We start from the raw sequence: 20,965 nt of genomic DNA on the forward strand, positions 1-20,965 counted from the left end.
GGCTGCTATCATAAGAAAAGTACATGCGATTTGTACAAGTGAGCCTAAAGTGAACCAGGGATGGAGGGCAGTGGTGTTTCATTTCACCACATTTCATAACTATGCAATAGAAGGTTTTGTTTGTAAGTACATTGGAATTTAAGCCATATCATTTATTAATAAAACAAATTATACCACAAAGCCTTCATGTTTCATCTATTTAACTGCTGTGAATGCAACAAAATCACAATTTGGCTACATAATAAATATGTATGAATTGGTTCCAGTTCTGTCTTAAGTTAGCATCTTGACAAAAGAAAGGACATCACAGCACTGGAAACATAATGGATTTTAACTGGTTTCTAAATCTGTGTGACTTTGCTTAACAAGGGCAAAGTTTTCTGTTTCGTGCACATTACAACATTGAGGTTTTGAAAACAACACTTCTTCAGGTCTTACAACAGACCCAGTCAGAAACAGGAATGTTCCATTATATAAAGTATCGTTCCCAGAGGAAGTGAGCAAAAACTGGACAGCACTAGATGCCTTGTCCAGACGGTGTGATGCGCTCCTGCACCACCAGGTGGAGAAGATGATTCTGCTCAGCAGTTAGAAACGGCCTAAGGAGGGGAAGCAACACGCATAAACACATTATCAAGGTGGAAAATTACGATTGAGAAGCAATAAAAAATGCAGCTCAGTCCCCATCACAAGATGGAAATAAACATTTCTGAATGCTCACCATAGCTCGGTCTGAAGAGACTTCAGGGACTCTGTGTCTTTCTCCTGACATGCCATCTGCAAAACAGATTTGCTGTTATACGCGGCACAATTAAAACCACAAGATTCAGATGACCTTGACAAGTCTTGTCAATGTTTTTACGCTCTTATAAATTGAGCCTGTTCATCTGAAACAAATTGGTTAACAGAATCTTTTTTTTTTCTTAAGAGTGTTTAAGTCATGAATAAACTGTAAATATTGACTGCCTCATATTGAAAGACGCAGGAAAAAGTCTACTAACACTGACACCTCTACAAGTGCTGTAGATTAAAAAAAAAAAAAAATCAAATCATTCCTCTGGCAAAGGAAGACAAACTGCAGCACATTTATCACTGACACATGAAGGCCACGAAGACCATGATTTTTCCTGTACGAGTCACGAAGGATCAGGAAATCCTGTGAACTGTCCAAGTATGTGGATGATAAAAAACTCACCACTACTGACTGCAGGAGCAGGAAGACATTCTCAGGCAGGAAGGTTACTGAAGGAGAGCATAAAAACCATGTTTACACCACTTCAAATACATGTCATTCACATGATTCCTGATACAATTTCTGCATTCCCAGTGAGAAGACAACGTGTACAATTCATACTTATTTTTTGCTCTAATAACAGTGCAGGTGCTCTCACCTTGGCTGTGAGGGTCAAAAGACTCCCATGCATATCTCTCCAGGGTCTGAGCATGTTCTGGTAACAGCTTCTGAGGCGGAGGCTGCACAGGAAAAGACAAAGGTAGGACCATTAAAGTAGTAAGGAATGTACAGATGTGGGATAAATGATCAATATTGTGATACAAAGTCAATACTTCTGGCATCAGTAATGCAATATTTTCTGCTGCGTTGCTGATGTGGAGGTGGTTACGTCTTTAAATGCTTAAAATCTAACAGTTCTACTTTCTGTAAGTTCACCCTTTGGTGTCTGTATGACACTGAAATATTGGCAGGATGTTCATGTTGTTGTATATCTGTGGTAAAAAAAAAAAAAAAAAATACTTGCACAGGGTACACTGTGTTTTATCACAACTACCTATAAAACCCTGTGGAAATATTGCTTTTCGTAGCACTTGTTGGATTCATGCTTTCTAAAAAAAATGATTTTCCTTTATTGAGGGTGTATTTTCCACTTCAGTTACAAAGACATTATGTTTTTTCTTTTTATATCTTGTCTCAGTTCATAAAATCAAGTGGTTACCTCAAGCAACATCAGCAGTAGTACCCTTGAGATTTCACATTTTGCCACAATGTCCAGAAAAGCACCTTTTTTGGGAGAAATAAAGATACAGAAGAGAAAACACATTTTCCAGTGAGTTGAAACAAATCAACAAAAACATTAAAGGGATAGTTCAGTGTGTTTAAAGCGTGGTTGAATGAGGTACTCAATCGTGCAAGAAATGCAGTAGAAAAAAAAATCAGTGTCAGTCTAAGTGAAAACTATATTCAGAATATTTTCATCACTTTACCTTGCCATCAGACAGTCCTTTCCAATGGGAAAATTAAGACTTTTATATCGCTTTTTCCAAAGCCACAAGACTCCGTTGGCAAAAACAATTATTTTACCTTGCAGAACAAGGAAATTGTTGGTCTACCGTGGCCTCAATCAGTTACTTTACCACTGTCACACAAAAACAAAAGAACTAACAGATCAAGGCAGCGGTAGATCAGCAACTCACATGATCTGCAGAATAAAATGACTATTTGTCAAAGGTGACTGGTTGCTTTGGAGGGAGCAATAAAACTGCTGTTTCCCACTGGAGAAGGCTGTCTGACAGCAAGGTAAAGCGATGAAAATTTCTAAATATAGCGTACATTTTTTTAGGGTGAGACTGCTTTTGTTGGCCTAAATACGTTTTGCTGTTGACCCTGTCTACAGCAGCACATTGCTTTACTTCCGTGCTGGTATTTCTGCTGCACCTCCAAACTGCAAGCAAGTCGACCGCATCTACTGTAGGCAATACACTGATTATGGACAAGTACCACATGCATCCCCACTTTGAATCATTTGAGCTATTCCTTCAAAATACAGATCCTTATGTCTTTTTCTTTAGTTTGTTCAAACATCCAGCTTTTGACCTCAGCATTAAGACACTTCTAATCTCTTTTTTGTTTTTGCCATATTGCATTCAGCCTCAGTTTTGAAACTGTATCACTGGGGATCCATTCATACATAAAAGATTATTTTGAGCAGGTAGATAAATGCAGAGCCTCACCAACAGGAGTGCTGGTGCCTGGTAGCTGCAGTCCTCTCTCCTGGCACATCAGCTGCATCTCTGTGAACACTGACAAAGCACCATCATAGTCACCTGCAAACGAAGAACACAAGAGAAATGTCACCTCAAACTGTAGACAATCAAGTCAAATCAAATCAAATATGCACATATAACACGCGGCAGCTGCATATCAGATGTGAATACAGCGTAAACTCACGAGTGAGAATTTTACATGTGGCCATCTCTCCCATTGACAGCAGAGCTTCAATCGGCGTCTGTGTCTGCAGCTCTGCAGCCCTCTGGTAATGAACAATAGCCTCTCCTGGTCTGTTCATTTCCTATTGAAGCCAGAGCAGGAGCTGAGATTAATATGTCAGCTGAATTATAGTATATATCAACTTCATATCATTAACAATTTATCTTTTAAGACAGCTTACAGCTCTGATCCAAAGTTTTACCTTGAGCGCATTGCCAAGTTCTAGACACAGGCTGGCTGCCATCACAGGCTGGTTCATCTCAATGTACACCTGCAACCCATTTGTAAGTCAGCATTATCTTACTGTCTCTATAGAGATGTGGAGACAATACTGGAATGTACTCCATATCCATATTCCATGTTTCACTCATCTCAGTCAAAAACTCAAGAGAAACTCAGACTCATAGTGTACCTTGATGGCAAAACTGTAGCAGTTTAGAGCAGCCTGAAGGTGCTCATCAAAGCCTGGGGCCTGCAGCGCTCTGTTCTCCTTCTCCGATGAGAGAAAGAGGCGAGCAGCATCGGTTAACGCCAGAGCCTCTCCAGGAGCATTAAACAGAGTCTGCTCACACCTGCAGTCAAAACATTCAGGACATATAACAGCAACAGATGCACAATCAACAATAAACATGTCATCACCATGAATGATAGAGACTCCCTCTGGTTTAATTAGCAACAGCTCCGTCACCCTGTGGTGGTTTATTGTCTGGGACATGAATAACTAGGGAGCAGTCATCAGTCATTGGACTGTGTCTTTATGAGGTGATCAGACTACTAAATCTTTAACATGTAGTGCTCTATTGAGACAGATGAGTTGTTATGAGTTGAAAACATAGCAACAAGAGCCCCAAACCTACAGACCAAACATGATATGATGTGTATAACATGTGGATGGAGAACTGTCAAATTACATATATAAAGTTCAGATAATGTAGTACTCTTATGATGGTTTTAATTTCCATAATTCAGATTCTTTCCAAGTTCTCAAAATTTGATCAGTGGTGTCAGGGTGAGAAATGTCATACATCTAACATACAGGTTACACTGAAGCCACAGAGTAATTATTCCCATTAACCTACTAAATGACAATTTGTTTTGGTGATACCACATTGTCACTGAAGGCACATGACCATATATTCAACCTAGGCCTGAGTGATATAGCTGAACAACCTATCACAATAGTAGTTCTAAGTTTCATTTTGGCTGATATAAATAATATTGCAATATTTTTGACCAAACACCTCAATATTGCAGCAATATTATAGGGATGACTATTGGTGCTTTCACAAAATATTAATCCAATAATGATGAAAAGATAACTCTTATGATATGTCACGATATGCAAAATCTCTCATGATACCTAGTCTCACATCATGATGCAAAAGAATATTGATACATTGCCCAGTCCTAATACAACTCATCTTTGCAGGTGCCCCATTGGCTGATATGTGTGTGGATATATATGATGGTTTATTTTGAGTATTGTTTCCTACCTTTAAAAAAATCTGCTTTATACCTACCCCATTTCAATGTTATTTTGAATGTGTTTCATGATGATTCTGAACAAAATGTGCTGGTCTAACAAAGTTTCTCTATATACAACAAGTGTTACTGGAGCTTTGATCTATTTAGAATTTCTCCCTTGTCCATGCACCTTGAAAGTGGGTGAAGTTGTGCCAGAAACCCCTACTCTGCAATTATACATTGCAGACAAATAATGACATTTTCTTGCAGTAAGCTTTCTCCAATAAATGCAAAGTTCATGCAAAGTTTCACCTTGTGCTCTGTGCGAGTCTAAATACTTTCCATTTATTGTTTATGGTGAGGTTGTGAAATCTGTTCAAGCCCTATAGCGTGATTAACATGTCTTAAATGGCATTTACATGATTGGAAAGGACTTACTTGAGAAATCTTTTATGGTCTGACAGTAGGATCAAGTACACTACATGGGTGAAACTACAGAACATTACGCCCACAAAGTATGTGATTGCTGAGGTTGCTCTAACAGCCTCATCTCTTCTACAAAAGATTTCCAAGTTGAAACTTGGCTTGAGGGATTTTGCGCCCATTCAGTCACAACAACATTAATGAGGTCAGCCACGGATGCTGGGTGGTAAGGTCTGGCTCGCAGTTGGCTTTGTCTAAAAGATGTCGATATAAGGGCTTGGGGTAAGCACTCTGTGCAAGCTAGTAAAGCTCTTCCTTGCTTTGTGCATGGGTGGAAACACAGATAAGGGCATTTCCCAAACTGAAACTGTAATGTTGAAAGCAGACTAGGGATGAGTATGGTTAGGATTTTACTGAAAACGTTTCTACACATAAACTGCTAATCAATACTGATACTTATCCATAGTCTTATTAATACTGCTCGCCATAACTTGGTGCAAAAAAAATAAAGGCAAGAGATGGAAATATCACTTCAATTGCTTACTGCGTTTTTGCTTTTATCTGCATTTTCATCAACTTAAGTACAGAGAGCCCACATTTTTAACATTTCCCCCATTAGCTGGTCATGGAACTTTAAAAAAACACCCATTGCAGTATCATTTTTACCGGTACTTATCACCACTTCAGCACTAAATTGGTGCCAGTCCTCAACACCCATCCCTGAAGCAGACAAGTATGTAAAATAACACTGTATGTTGTAGCATAACGAGTCCTTTAACTGGAATTAAGGGACCTATCTCAAACCATAAATGCAACTGCAGACCAAAGGTATGTGGACCAGACTAGACCCAGAGATACTTCAGATCAGTCTGGATCAAAAGGAGAGGGGCATACATGTCCACTTACCGAGCCATGGCCAGGTTACAGAAGGCTGCATACTGAAGGCAGTCCTGCTGCTTCAGCTCCTTGGCTAACTGACCTGAAACACAGGTGAAAACAGGAAAAATCACTGTGAGACAAGCTGTGAAGAAACATTGTGAGGATAATATATTCACAATAGCATTTTTTAACAGCGCAAATGTGCCGTTAGGTTATTACCCACCTGAAAATGTACCAATTTATCATATATTACTTACTTAGCCAATGTTTAGGCTGATTAAAAATGTCTTGAGACTGTTAAGAAGTTTTTTTCTTTTAAAATTTAGGTTAGGTTAGCTTCTTAGGGTATTTGGTTAGTGTTTTAAGATTTGTTTCTTGTATTTGTTACTGAATAAATTTAAAACGCTCTTTAAAAAACCGAGACAACGTGTTGATAAACAAATTTTAGATATCGGGTATTTGCTTAATGTCTGGGCCCCTATTTTGTCAAGCTTCAGATATCTTATCAGGGTGTCCCATTTCACACGTCTTTAATACGTCTTAAAGTATTGTACTTGTATTTTAAATTATACAGTGGATAAAGTTAAATGATAAAAAACTGATAGACTGTCATGCACTCACCAAACTGCTCACTTGCCTCCGCTACATTGGGCTTCCGTAGAAAACGTCTGCGACAAAGAAACAAGCATTTCAATACAGTGAAATATATGATCACTACTTATATTTACATTAGAGACTATATTACATGCACACAAAGGTTAAATAACGTCATGTGACACTGACAATATTAACAGTGACAAGCTAACAGTTAGCTTAGCCTAGCATCTTAGCGTTAGCTGTGTAACTTCTCTGTAGCATTACTGCCAAGTAACGTTACGATAACCTAATATTCGCTCACGTTTCTGTTTAAACTAATATAAATCACAGCCTTACTTTTTCAGTTTATTTGACACAGCACGGTATCTCGCCAGAAAATCGCCCTCCGCCGCCATGATCAATGCAGAACAACACAACAAACCAAACCAGGAAGTCCAACTGAAGGAAGCGCTGGGATTGGCTCGTAGGATCGACAACTCACAATTTCATTGGCCAGTGTACGTAAAGCGATGGTGCTTATCACGAGTGAGACGCTCGCTTAGGGACAGAGGTAACAGAAATGCAGAAATCATGTGTTTTCAAGACAGAAATTGAGACAAGAACAGGAACATGTTTATTTATTTTCCAATTTCTATTACTGATAACAGCCAGTGGTGGAAAGTGACTGGATAGATTTACCCAAGTACTGCACTTAAATACAAGTCTGAGGTACAATTTTATACATTCTACTATATTTCAAAGAGAAATACTGAACTTAATTTATTGTACGTTTTACTACACTACTTACTTTGTAGAGTCACATTTTGAAAACCTATAACATAATAATATGTATATATATATAATAATACATAATATTTTTACATTGTGCTTTTTGGTGCTTTTACATTTAAATAATCTAAATACTTTTTCAACCAGTGGTAACAGGTGGCAAAGCAAACTGTGATTATCTCATACACCGATATAAATAACAAAGTGCATTTTTGATTCAAAAGTTCTCATAGACAGATTCAAATACATCTTCACCCTGGGGTTGTGTGGTTTGCACCATCTGTGGAGGAAGAAGAAGACAGGTCACCAATGTTATTGTTTTTTTAAATGTGACAAAGCACCTAAAGTTCATACTGACCGTATTGCTAGGTTTCTTTTTCTTCTTTGGTTTGTCTTCACTTTGGTCTGGCTTTGTGTTGGCAGCCGAGCAGTCCAGCACATCATAAATGGACCTGGGCCGAGGCTCTAGACTCTGAGAGAATATCTCATATCAGTTTCCCAAGAAAAATAAGAAAAGGAGCATATGAACGCAGGGAGGATGGAAGACAGATATGAAGTGGTACAATTTAATTCAATAAATGAGTAGATAGGTTCTCACGGCATAGAGAGATGTAGACGGAGCTGTTATTGCAGCCCCACGGTCTTCCTCCGTCTCTTTCTCCTTCCTCTCTCCTCTGTTCTGCTTTGGTTTTCTGCTGCTGTCGCCAGATTCAGTGTTGCGTACTTTCTAAAAATGACAATTTAATATAACAAAAAAAAATCTGGATAAAACTCAAACTAGAAGATACTTGAGGATTTTCTTGTGTTTATGTACCTCACAGCAGCTCCCTCTCTAGGTTTGTGCTTTGTCAGATTTGTGGACTAAGAGTTAATTATCAAATAATCAATTTGATTTAATTCTTTACACCTATATAATAACCTGGATGACAAAATAGACTTGAGCTTTGAAAACAACATAATCCCAGACGAGGAAGTTGTAAGTGAGTACTGCCATGTAGATGTGTTAATAATTGTTAAAGATAAAGTAGTTCCTTTCCTGGAAATAGGACTCTGTCTCAGAGTCCAGCCAAGTCTGTTTTGCAGTATTATATAATGGTCAACTCTGTCAAAGGCAGTACTAAAAAACAAAAGAAGCAGAACTGAAATCTGTCCTGAATCAGGGTGTAGAAGAAAACCACCTTTTTCGGTTATTTTTATTAGGTTTGATCTGGGTTTATGGCTACTAATCGCAGGTGTATCTAGGCTGCCCTTTTTTTTAAGGGACTTGATGACAACAAGGCATAAAAAACTGCCTGATGTTAGAGAACTGTTGGCTAGTAGCAGAAATCCCAGCTGACCTTTAAAGAAGCTTGTTGTGAGAGCATCTGCTGACCATACTGAAGGACACTGAAAACTCAAACCTCAACTGAAATCTGTGCAGAATTCTTCCTGCAATTATCTTTGATTAAATGTTCTTTTCTACATCATGTAGTGTGGGTTGAATTATCTTAAGTAACCTCAGCCCTGAGGTGATCTGATGTTTGACCACGCACTCTTAGGGGCAGATCTTAGGGGGGGACAGCAGGTCAACAGTATATGCCACATAGAAGTGTTATAAAAAAGCTGGGAACCTGAAGATTAATTCAATGTGGAGCTCAGTACTCTGTCCAGTTTGTCTGGTCATAAATCTGCAATAAATATTGTGTTTTGTTTAGGCACCTGTTGACAGTTTGAAAGTTTAGAGTGCCAGTGTGTAGAACGTTAAGTCTATCTCTATCATGTCTCACAGGCAGGTCTTGAGTTGATAGCATTTATTTTACAGATTTGGTGTAAAATGTAACCATTTTATACCACTCAAGAATTGATAAAAAAAATCAGGGTCACAAATCCCTTAAAAATACCACATTAAGACACCACAGACTTGAGGAACACAACAGAAAAACAGAGCTGTGATTTGACGTCAAAATCTTTTGACATTTGATGATTTCTATAAGAACTGCATTTTTCTGTGATTGGATGGTTAGCTCTTCTGGTCTTGAAATACCTCAGAAACCCCCTTGCTACCATTATACCTAACAAAGCCATGCATCCTTTGGATGCTCCAGGTCTCTAGTTTGTGGTTGTGAATTCTCATTAGGCTGTGATTATCTAATCTTAGGTCTCAATATGGTATTTTATGCAGAGTCTCACTACAATGAAATGTCTCTTACATTGACACAGGAAGTTTCTTAACTTCTGTCAGGTCACAAGCAGGGCACATCTTACCCAATGTCCTCTGAAGACATACACTGAGCCGACCACACTGAAAACCAGCAGCAAACCTGTGAACATGGCAACTATGATGAATTCTGTGTAGTCATACACTGGGAGCTCCTTGTAGCCATCATCTGGAAAACACAAACCATTCAGTATCAGTCTGAGCCAGGAATCCATCACAGCTGGATGGCTGATAAATTCGTCAACTGTCAATCAAATAATCCACTGGCTGAAAATATTTAAGATCAATGAATATTTTGCATATGCTGGGATAAACTGAAAGTCCACCAGTGCATTTTAACATATATACAGTGGTTCCCAACCTTGGGTATGTTCTTTTTCGTACTCACTTCTCACTCGAAGAAACCAGTACACTGTGGCCGTTTTATATTGGCAAGAATATTCTCCTGAACTTGTCAAGTTTTTCAGCTTCAGCATCACATCAATGGTTTCTGGCTGGTCAGCTGTCGCTTGGACGTCACAGACATATATCTGTTTGTGGAAAGGATTGAAGCATGCCAAGATGTCCTTACTTTGGTTTGCTGGCATCTTCAGCTCACAGCCAATGTTGAGGTCGTCGCCTGTGAGGACCACAAACACTCTGCTTTCCAAGGACAATTCTGTGAGTGGACATAACAAGGAGGTTAATATTAGAGCCGAAATGCCTTCTTCCTTCCTCTAATTCTGTTGTAGTCAGAAGCGTTAACCACTGAGCTAGATGGACAGATGGAAGCTATCCGGGAATCGAACTGGTCCTACTAGCAGCTACTGGCTACTAGCTGTCCATTTACACACACACACATGTATTTATATATTTATTTCTAGATAGATAGATAGATAGATAGATAGATAGATAGATAGATAGATAGATAGATAGATAGATAGATATATTTGGTGCAATATTTCATTCTAAGTAATCAAAAATCCACTAGACTGTGGTGCAAAGTAATTTCAAAGAAATCTGATAAGTTGTTGAAGTCCATTGTTAATTAAAAACATTCTCTGATTGCAGCTTCTGAAATGTATGGATTTGCAGTTTTTCTTTTATATCATCATAAAAGAAATCCTTTTGAGTTTTAGAGTTTTTGTCACCCAACAACAAGCAAGCATTTCACATTGAGTTTGGAGAGCGTGTGAAACACAATTTACTGTTTCCGATATTAACAGATGAAACAATTACCAAATTAAACAGCAACAACTAAAAACCAATAGGTTTCTAATAAGGCTAATCATTAGTAGCTGTTGATGTGCCACTAAATAAGTATATCTTAACATCTTTGGCTGCAAACAAAGCTACATTACTGATCCAGAACAGTTTCTTCACTCTAAATACAGTGACAGTCAAAATATAGCTTGGATTACTTACTTGGTGTTTCCATTCCTGTGCATACACATGGGACAAAAATCCACAATGAGATGAAACAAAGATGCCAAAATTGTTGAGCCTCCATGTTGTGATTTTTGTAGGACAGTTGATGTCTTATTCGTTGAAACTGTCCTGTGGGTCTAGTGTTTTTCAGTTTTGTTGGGACATAAACTGCAGTGTAGAGTTTCCTGTTTCTAGTGAAGTCACTTCCTCAAAATGTTAGTTTTCTTTTATTTCTGGACATTGACTCACTGGTGACATTGATTTAAGGGACCAGGGACTGTGTTACAGAAACAAATGTTGTCTGTTGCTAAGTAACAGACAAAAAGTTTATAATCAATGTTGGATTGAGTATTTAGGGTTTCTTAACCTGAGATAAAAATAGAATGCAGTAAGGTAAAACAGGATTTCTAAAGTTATTTAGGATCTGTAATTCTAAATTAGGACAAATCCTTTTTTCATATCTTGAGAGTTATGATGGGAAATTTTTGTCACATGGGCACTAATGAAGAGAGATACAACTCTGATAAATGACATTTAACATTAAGAGCTGGAAAACAAGGTTAAAGGAAGGATAAAATTGTACAAAGTCGGCCCCTAACTTCCTCTGTATTGTGTTAAGAGGGAGTATTTCTGGTTGCATAATATGTCAGCCTCTGGATGTGAAGTAAGTGCAATGTTGGCGTTCCTCCACAGTGAGACAGTGTTGGAGAGAGAAAAGTATGAGCCACAGACGCACACCTCGTCATGTGGTTGTTAAAAGACAGAAGGGGGAAAAGACTCACGCAGGCAGGGAGAGCGTGTGGTGTGTGGTGTGTGTGTGTAGTGTGTGTGTGTGTGTGAATGTGTGAGGCTAGAATCCAGCTGAAGGTGACAAATTGCCTGTTGTTAATGTGAACCAGCTGTGGATGGTGTAGTGGCTTCTTCATAGCGGTAACTCTCTGCTGAATCGCTCGGTGAGGCTGCCAGCTGCCAGCAGAGGTGTGCAGATGTTGAAGTGCCGTGGTTATTATTATTATTATTATTTAACCCCAGCCATTTGTCTCTCTGCTTTTCTTCCCCCGTCTTTCCTCCTCCTTCCTGCTCTCTGCCTCTACACTTGACTATTTCACCATTTTCTCTCCAGCTGTATTGGTGGCCAACTCTGACCTCACCTCAGCCGTAGCATGAAAACAGACAGAGAGCGAGAGCTGGAATAACATCTGGATGCCAGTCAATAAAGAATAATTCATTCCATTTCATATCCCATCTCCTACGCTCCCTATCTCCCGTCTTTCCTGGTGAGTTAACTATATGAATCCTTTACTTTACAAAAACACTGATAGATTAGTAGATTGATCTTTTTAACCAGATTAACTGAATTGTAAATGGTGCAGAGAAAACATTTGTTTACACGTAATGGTGGATTAAATGTCAACTATCACTTGATTTTATAAGTCTCCAGGAGTGGAAAGTAACTTGGAACTTGACTGCAAGTATTGCAAGTACTTTAAGTACAGTACTACAACTTTGAGGAACTTCACTTTACTGCTACTTTGGCCCCCAATTTCACTACATTTCAGAGGTATATTTTCCCCCCAAAAAATTGTTTTAAAGAACATTTGATCAGTTTCTAAAATATGATGCACTAACATAGATTTAACTACCACAAAGTCTATGAAATAATGAAAAGTAGAGTCACCTCAACCTTAAAGTCGGACTTCAACTAACGATTATTTTCATTATCAATTAATCTGATGATTACTTTCTCAGTTAATTATTTGTTCATTAAAAGAATCTCCAAATGTCTTGTATGTCCCATCAACAGTTCAAAATATTATAGTATATTATATAGTTCAATATAGTATATTATATTGTAAGAATACAAACAGCAGCAGATTCTAACATTTCAGCACCATCAAATATTTGGTATTTTTGTGTGAAAACTCGACTTGAAGGATTATTCGATTATCAGAATAGTTGTAGATTAATTTTCTGTTGACCAACTAATACGTTAATTGTTGCAGCTCTACATTAAAGTTCAGCTGACCTGTTCATGCATTGACAATAATGATCTGACAGTGTTACACAGTTGTCATGACAGTTGTCATACTGACTACATTTACTTGTAATACTGTAAAATACTGTAAATGTTGTTGCCAGTACATCTGTATTTTTAATTTAAGGCACATTAACAGGATTTTCCTGAAAAACAATCATAGATTCAAATAAAAATAATTCTTGTCAATCATCACTTATGACCCAGTAGAAGTGTGTGATGGTGACTGTATCTGCAGAGACCCTGTCTTCTGCCAGTACTTTCTTATTATTTTGCTTTGCTATGGAAGCTTAACCAACCAAAACTGTCAGTATTTGATTCTGGTTTGTTTACAAACAGCAACTGACAAATCCTACTTTTTCAACCTTTAAATAAAATTTGGATGATGTATTTTTTATAATGTGTTACAGTAATGCTACTTTTACTTGCAAATACTAAAAGCAAATGTACTCACATTTATATATACTGTACATAATATTCTTCTATCACTGTTACTGATTTAAGCAGCATCTTATTGGTGCAGCTGGTGGAGGTGGAGCTACTTTATATGCTATAGAATGGTCTGATCTAAGGGCATAGGTTTTGTTTTTGTTACTGGGAGACACATAATAAGCAGGTGTTCAGGAAATTTTGAGCATCAAGCCCTTCATTCCTTGCATTCTGGTGACATTTTAGACACCAATTTGTGGCTTTTCTGTATTAATTTATAGTTGTAATGTTTTATTTATTTATGCAAAGGAAAACATAAAATTCAGGCACCAGGTCAAAATTCAAAATATAATGGAATAAAATGCACTAAGGCTCTCAGGGAAGCAAAATAAACGTCCTGTGCTGCTTTCTTGTTTTTACTGGGGGGACAAAGGCACATTTTCTAAATATTGAGGGGGGGCTGTCCCCTCCATCTCCCACAGTGGTTTAATACATAAAAATGCAACGAATTTTGTACACTGATAACATGTTTGTTTGCAAATCTTAATCTGCAGAGTAACTCTGTAGTGGAGTAAAAATCTAAATATTTACCTCTGAATGTAGTGCAGTTGAAGTGGTAGCAGAACATTAGTAAAGTATAGTAAAGATGTCTTCTTGCTTTCCTAAACACAGTAAACAAAGGGTAGATATTCTCAGCTGCTCTCCTTCAAATTGAAAGGGAATAACTTTCTGCATTCTTTTACGTGGCAGAATTATATAAAAAATGGCTCTGAGGTGCATTGAGGCTCAAAGCTGCTTTTGTGAGGGTAAAGGGCAGACAGTGAGAAGCAGAGACAGATGAAAAAGGTCCATAACTCAAGTTTTAAGGAGACCACAGTACATTTCTGTTGAAACTCGATCCTGCAGCCACAGCTTCGGACACATATACCTGTCTGCTCCATAAAGAGGTAAAGAGAGATAAAAAAAAAAAAAACAGGGTAGAAAATGAGACTTATTTGAAAGAAAAGGGCATGCAACATCTGGCAACAGCTGGGTGTCACAAAGTTTGTATGTGTGTGTGTGTGTGTGTGTGTGAGAGAGAGAGAGAGAGAGAGAGAGAGAGAGAGAGAGAGAGAGAGAGAGAGAGAGAGAGAGAGAAGTGTAGGGGTTGGGCGTGTGTTGGGGTGTAAAGATACGAGTTTTTGAGAAAAGTGGCCCAGCACTGGACCTCCTGCCACACTCTCTTCTTAACTATATTACAGCTAGAGCAGAGGGTGGAGAGACCATCAGAGGAAATAAGAGAGAGAGGAGAAGAAAGAAGGAGAAAAGAGCGGGGCAGTGACAGAGCAGAGAGGCGAAGCAGCAGAGGCATCTGCTATTACAACTACAGATCGCAGAAGGACTTCCCGCAGAGCATCATCATCATCTCAAGTCGTGAGTATCAGATCATTTGCTCATTTTTCCAAACAGGCACTTGCACAAACTCTGCTCTGTTAGTTTGCAAAGTTAGAAATACTTTACTTTACTTCAGCACAAACACAGACCACAGTGACCACAGTGAAGGGACACTGCTGTTTTTTGTGATGGTTCAGTGTTGTTGATACATAACGCTTGTCCAGATGTGAAACAAGCTGCATCAGATTAACGCACGGCTGATTTTCACTGCGCCTTTGATAAGCCTCCAAATTCATACTCCATGAAAACATTTATAATACCTCAACAATGAGTCACCGGCTTATTATTGTCCGGTATGATTCACAGACTTTGTCATATGGATGCAATCCTGCTTTTTTCTCTCTCCGTCATTTGTCCTTTTTTCTGGGTCGCCTGCTTTCACCTCCTGTTTTGGTTTTTCCACTCAAACCTGGAGTCAGGGGATTATAGAGTAAAAAAAAGATGTGAAGACTTTTTGTTTTTGTTGGATTGGACTGTGGTCACTCTCATGACAGACATAAACCACTGATAAAACAAGATAACCAGGCTGATTTCTTCAGGCCCTCAAAAGTACTTGGACTTTTTTTTTTTTTTTATTTAAGTTAAGTAAGGTCACAATACTTTTTGTCTCACAACCTGCAACCTTATGAAGTGTAGGAGGATTTATAATCACGGTACACTTTTATTGATTTATGGACTATGTGTGCAGGGACAATCACACAGTGGTGGAATAAATAGTAAAATCCTAATAAAAGTAGAAATAGTAGTATACAACTAAGACAAAGTATAGATATTACTTTATCAAATATTACTCCAACATAAGTTGTTCAGGTTTTTTTTTTTACTTGAATTAAAGTACTTTAGTACTTGCTTTTAGAAATACTTAAGTACATTTTCTTTTTAATGGCCTTGTGGCCCATTTAACACCAGATTTTTGGTACTCTTCTCCACTTATAGTATTTGACAAGAGTAAAACGTATTTCTGGACTTCGGTCAGCAATGTTAACTCACTATCTTCATCAGTTAATTGTTAGTAGCCTAATGTTATGTATCAGCAATGGATTCACATAGGAATCAGTCCCAATATGAAAACTGGGCGACCAAATCCATAAAAATCCATAAAAAGTCATTTGCCCAACCATGGCATTAAAACTGCAACTAGAAACTTTGTTTATAGCACGCACTTTGAACTTGGCTGACAGTCACGAACAATCCTGTTTTTTAGTAATAGTGACGTATGTCCTGTCACACTTAAGAAATTCATCAGCTGACTTCAAAGAAAACTATAAAAAGGCATCATTTTCTTAAACATTTCCATTTGTTGAAAATGGACTTAAGTACAATACTTGATAAATATAGCTACTTTCCAACACTACAATCCCATAACTTTACAGGTATAATCTGCAACATTTTCCTAAAAAAAAACTAATATATTTATTCACATTTCATAATCCCTCTCAGTCACCACTGACCCACTAGAGATGTGTGGTGGTGGCTGTGTCTGCGGACAGCCTGCCCTCTGCCTGGATTTCTCATTGTTTTGTTGTGCTTAGGACTTTTCACAAACCCAAAACATTGGTATTTTGATGCATTTATGAACAAATCCTACTGACTCTACCTTTAAATTACAGACAATTTTTAATGTGCCAACAAATAACAAAAAGTGTGCGAAGGAGAAACGTCTGCACATTGTTGGGCTCCAAAGAAATATTCTGATTCCCTTTTAGGACAGGCTCTTTTAAGGTCTTTCTCAGGCAAATGAGAAAGAAAAGAACTGGCATTTCTTGTAGAGGCACTAATCAGCTCCAGTCACTATCACTTGCTGTTCAGTGCGTGCAGACTTTTCTCCTTTGGACCCTTCAGTGATATTTTTTGTCATGCACCTGAATATTTTTGCCTAGATGTGCACACACACGGTCCCTCCTCTAAAACACATTATATAACAAAACTGAAGTACAACTTGTAGTATTGAAAAGCACAGAACTATTATTGACAAAATGTGCCTAAAAGTATCAAAAGTAAAAGTATGCATTATGCAGAATAGCCCCTGGCACCGTTATGGAAGCCCATTTCGCCAATGTGATAAACAAAAAAAAAAAGATCATATTAGTCATTATAATCTGAAAGCTTCTCAATATAATAAGAAACTTCCTGTCATTATTTCAAGAAAGTTTCTCATTATAATGATTTACAGAGTTTTTTCCTCGTGGCGGTAGTTTTATTACACAGCTTTGTCAAATACTCAACTCTGATTGGTCAATTACTGCATTCTAAAGTATTATTTCTGAATAGTAGACTGTTACTATGCATAAAAAAATGTTTGGTATGGATGCAGTTCTGATCATATGGTGTGTTTAAATGGGCTCGTGTTCACCAAGTTTACAAGATCAGCCCACTTGAGCACCCCCTTCATGTTGTGTTCACGACATTGTAACTGGGAGTTTTCTGTTCTGAGTTCACGACGTCACGACGTCACAGCTGCAGTATAAAAAGGACGATTCAGTTCCTCTTCCACCTTTTCATCGTTTTCATTTCGCAGTAATGAACTGCTGTCTGTACATTGTCCCTTACATCAGGAGTTCTCATCCTTTTCTAACTTAAGGCCCAATTCTCATAGTTAAAACTTTCCTGTTTCCCTTTGTCTCTACGTGATGATGTGTCATGGTTGGCGTGGTAATAGTCAAACGTAACATATATTTGAAATTATACAGTATACAACTTTATAAAAATAACTGGCTTTGTGAATTACCCTTTTTATGTCTTAATTTTTCTTAATCTTAATTTAACCATTTGGCAGTACCACTGTTACAAAAGGCCACTAGATAGCACCCTGAGACCCAGCAGTGAGCCATGACCCAGTGGTTGAAGATGCCTGCTTACATATTATTCACCATTTCAAATCGATGATCTAAAATGTAGTACTTTGATGTTGTATTCAGTATAGTAATAGCTGTATGCAGTTAGTTTCATTTCCAACAATGCATCATAGTTTGTAAACTGCTTGTATGTTTTGGATGTCAAAGTAACTGGTTACTATTTTAAAACATGTAGTGGAGGCATCTCAAAGGCATCACAAATTGGAAAAGAAAAAGCATCACACCTAAGTAAAAGTACTTAGTTACTTTCCACTGGATACAGATGTGTGTGCACATCTGCATGCTGCGGAGTCTTAAACTCTGATGAAAGCAGCAGTTTTTCTGGCTGGTGCATGTGAAGCGCACATGAAGTCTGTGTTTCATCACGTATTTTATGTTTTTTTTTTCCTATTTGTGTTCATCTCTTCTACATTAAAAGAACAAACATGTCAAGAAGTTTATCTGCTCTTTTTTAACACATTCCTCTGTTTTCTTCTCCTCCTCCTGTCCCTCTTTTTTGTTTTTTTAAAAAAGGGGAGTGTCTCTCTGCTTGTTATGGCCCCTCCCTCTCTGTTGATGGTGCTGATGGCGGTTGCCATGGCAACTGGGGCCCGTTCAGCCAGCGAGGAGAATGAACTGGATTATGGGTACTGGAACTACAGAGAGGGAGGTAAATCACAAGCGTGTCTTTGATCTCTGACGTGTTCGAGATACGGGGGCCTGTAAATCTCTGAGTGACAAAAACGTTTGAAGTAGTGAATTATAAAGAGAATTTATTGGAGAACTGAATGGCATGCAGCAATCTACGAAACTCTGCCGCCATGAGATAACTGCTTGGAGCTTAACATCATTACAACACATGTGCTTTTCTGTAATATTCCTGATTCATCCAGGCTGTTTTCAATCAAAGCCTGATGTGTTGTGTTTGGGTTTCAGCTGATAGTGTGAATGTGGCCACAGTGCGCAGTGTGACCAGAGTTTTAGATGCCTGGGGGAAACGCATCTTCAATGAGATCAGGACTTTACTGCACTCTCAACCCAGCACACTGCTGCCTGACTACTCCAGGTAACTGTAACGTGTATGACACCCAAATATATCCTAAAATATGCTGTCACAGCAGCTTGAGCTTTGTTTATTCTGCTTCATCACTTCTTCTGTCTTTTACATCGTTAGTCCCACATGAGTCGCTTGTGTTAGCAGGAGCACAGTCTTTAAGGTGTTATTTCCCTTCATTTGATCTTATATAATACCTTGTATCCATTCATTAAACCCTCAATGCTGTCATATCACATTTTACATCTTGTGCTGCCTTCTTGTTTAAGCTAAAATACTTGACAGGCACACTGGTCTGTCATATTCTAGCTGTGGAACTGAAGATAAGGTTAATAAGCGATATAATATAGTTTTGTTGACTACATTTACTGCTGAGGACAGCAAGGCCATGTTCTTGCTATTTCAGTTAAATTCAGTTTAGTTGAAATACTTGATTGTCTTTCATGGGGCAATTTGAAGCAAGTGGGTAGCCTATAAATAACAACAAAATGCTTCATTCACATGCATAAAACAATCAAAAAACACAAAACATCATGGCCCGAGGAACACACAAATTACACATGATAGGTTGTTTAAGTCTGATTCTGTTTTTTTCCTATCCTGTTATATTTGGACTTTATTTAAAATCATATTTTAATCAAGTAAGTAATGGGATTTAGTATTTTTTTCCTCCTGGCAATGTGGGACGATGTTTGAAAGAGCTTCATTTTCTTTTCTCTTCAGAAAATGAGAACATTTACATAAAAGCTGAGGTTCAAAGTTTGGCATAACTCAGCAAAGTCTATTTAGCAGCTTTTCTTAAACTTTAGTTGGGTGGTGGTTTAACCATATTCAAACTTAAGTAGCTTTTTCATTTCATTAGCTTTAGCTTTCTAGCATTAGCTTTCATTAGCTTTTTCATTTTTAACTAGTTTTGGTCATGTAGTTTAAGTAGTTAATTACAACTTCAAAGTCATGACTATAGTTTTAAAATTAAAGTTCTGGCTTTGTATGTAAGTATGTATAAAGAGAGCAAATAATATAGTATTACAGTGAGTTGTTGTTTTTTTTTAGCTGCAAGTCCACATTTCTTCTCGTTTCAATTTTAAGATAATTATCTGTGTATACATAGCCCTATAGCTTGCTAGCAAAAGTACAATTCTTCTGTTTATATATATATTTCCCTTTTGTTTTTATTTTACACCGGATTTGTCAATGTAAACATGTTTCCCATACCAAAAAGCTTTGAATTTGAATATTAGAGTGACTGTGAGTGTTGTTTACAGTATATGATGGTCAGTTCTCCCACTCATCTTAACCCTATGACAGATTTTTGTTCACACCTCCATCAGAACTGATTTCAGAGTCTTACTTACATTTAATTGTGTGACTAGTTGTGTGAAGCTGAGCCTCCTGTGCTCGTCCTGCAGGGTGCGCCCTTTGTCCGAGTCTGTCAACGACCTGTTCAGAGAAGTGTCTCTGCTGCGCAGGCGCATCGCAGAGCTCTCTCATCGCCTAGCAACCCTGGAACCGTTCCTCCGTCACCACGGCTACCGGGAGGAGGGGGAGGAGGAGGCGGGAGGTAGCCGGGCCCTGGCACCTCAGAGTCTGAGAGGAGAACTGACGAGTCTGGCCCGGTACATCCCGAGGAGCCAGGGGAGGGCGGGTCCACCGAAGAGGAGCCGGGTGGTGAGGAGGAGACGGGTGAGAGTCCTGAAGAACGGAGAAGTGAGGCTGATTCAGAGGGAGACATAGAGACATACTGAGAGAGGGAAAGTTAGTGACAAAGAAAGAGATTCTGCAAATATTATAAAATATACGAAGTCATTTTTATATATAGTTGTAAAATAACAGTATGATATATGCTTGTCCTGTTCTATCAGGAGTGATGAGTTTGCATCAGTCAATAACTCTATCTTTAATAAACTCTGGTGATGATCACTATTTCACTGTCCTCTTAATGTCAGATTGAATTTTGAAGTGAGACACACACCTCCTCATTTACTGCTATAAATATATATAATATTACATTATAATCAGTTCCAGAGCTCATGTCGACACTTATTTCCGCACAATATCCTCAAAAATCTGCTTTTCTAAAAGCTTCAAGGTTCATTCCTGACATTGGAAACAGCAGGACTGACAGAAAAAAAAAACAAGGTCAAATAACTTGTTTGCTTTCACCCTCCTCTCCTGGCCTTCCTCAGCAGATGGAGTCGCTCACTTCTCATGGAGATATTTT

At 38.2% G+C, this 20,965-nt stretch overlaps 3 protein-coding genes across 3 annotated transcripts; 1 reads left to right on the plus strand and 2 right to left on the minus strand.

The window, feature by feature from the left end:
• Nucleotides 1–315: 315 nt before the first annotated feature.
• f8a (coagulation factor VIII associated) lies at nucleotides 316–7,108 on the minus strand. Its single transcript, XM_084715508.1, has 12 exons — nucleotides 6,923–7,108; nucleotides 6,611–6,657; nucleotides 6,017–6,089; nucleotides 3,636–3,795; nucleotides 3,426–3,494; nucleotides 3,185–3,305; nucleotides 2,968–3,060; nucleotides 1,953–2,017; nucleotides 1,392–1,473; nucleotides 1,196–1,242; nucleotides 722–777; nucleotides 316–599 (listed from the first exon to the last, which is right to left on the minus strand). The coding sequence occupies exons 1-12, from the start codon at nucleotides 6,979–6,981 to the stop codon at nucleotides 518–520; spliced, it is 954 nt and encodes a 317-aa protein (XP_084571634.1). The 5' UTR covers nucleotides 6,982–7,108; the 3' UTR covers nucleotides 316–517.
• A 334-nt stretch (nucleotides 7,109–7,442) lies between these two features.
• Nucleotides 7,443–10,968, minus strand: nfam1 (NFAT activating protein with ITAM motif 1). The gene is made up of 5 exons (XM_084714469.1): nucleotides 10,956–10,968; nucleotides 9,940–10,209; nucleotides 9,599–9,720; nucleotides 7,713–8,081; nucleotides 7,443–7,634 (listed from the first exon to the last, which is right to left on the minus strand). The coding sequence occupies exons 1-4, from the start codon at nucleotides 10,966–10,968 to the stop codon at nucleotides 7,926–7,928; spliced, it is 561 nt and encodes a 186-aa protein (XP_084570595.1). The 3' UTR covers nucleotides 7,443–7,634; nucleotides 7,713–7,925.
• Nucleotides 10,969–14,582: 3,614 nt separating this feature from the next.
• On the plus strand, nucleotides 14,583–20,667 carry LOC146330059 (uncharacterized). Its single transcript, XM_084713209.1, has 4 exons — nucleotides 14,583–14,835; nucleotides 18,225–18,360; nucleotides 18,627–18,756; nucleotides 20,154–20,667. The coding sequence occupies exons 2-4, from the start codon at nucleotides 18,246–18,248 to the stop codon at nucleotides 20,476–20,478; spliced, it is 570 nt and encodes a 189-aa protein (XP_084569335.1). The 5' UTR covers nucleotides 14,583–14,835; nucleotides 18,225–18,245; the 3' UTR covers nucleotides 20,479–20,667.
• The last annotated feature ends 298 nt before the right edge of the window (nucleotides 20,668–20,965 follow it).

The sequence above is a fragment of the Lutjanus erythropterus genome, chromosome 3 (genome assembly GCF_056507025.1).
Source record: "Lutjanus erythropterus isolate fLutEry1 chromosome 3, fLutEry1.hap2, whole genome shotgun sequence".
Lineage (NCBI taxonomy): Eukaryota > Metazoa > Chordata > Actinopteri > Lutjaniformes > Lutjanidae > Lutjanus > Lutjanus erythropterus.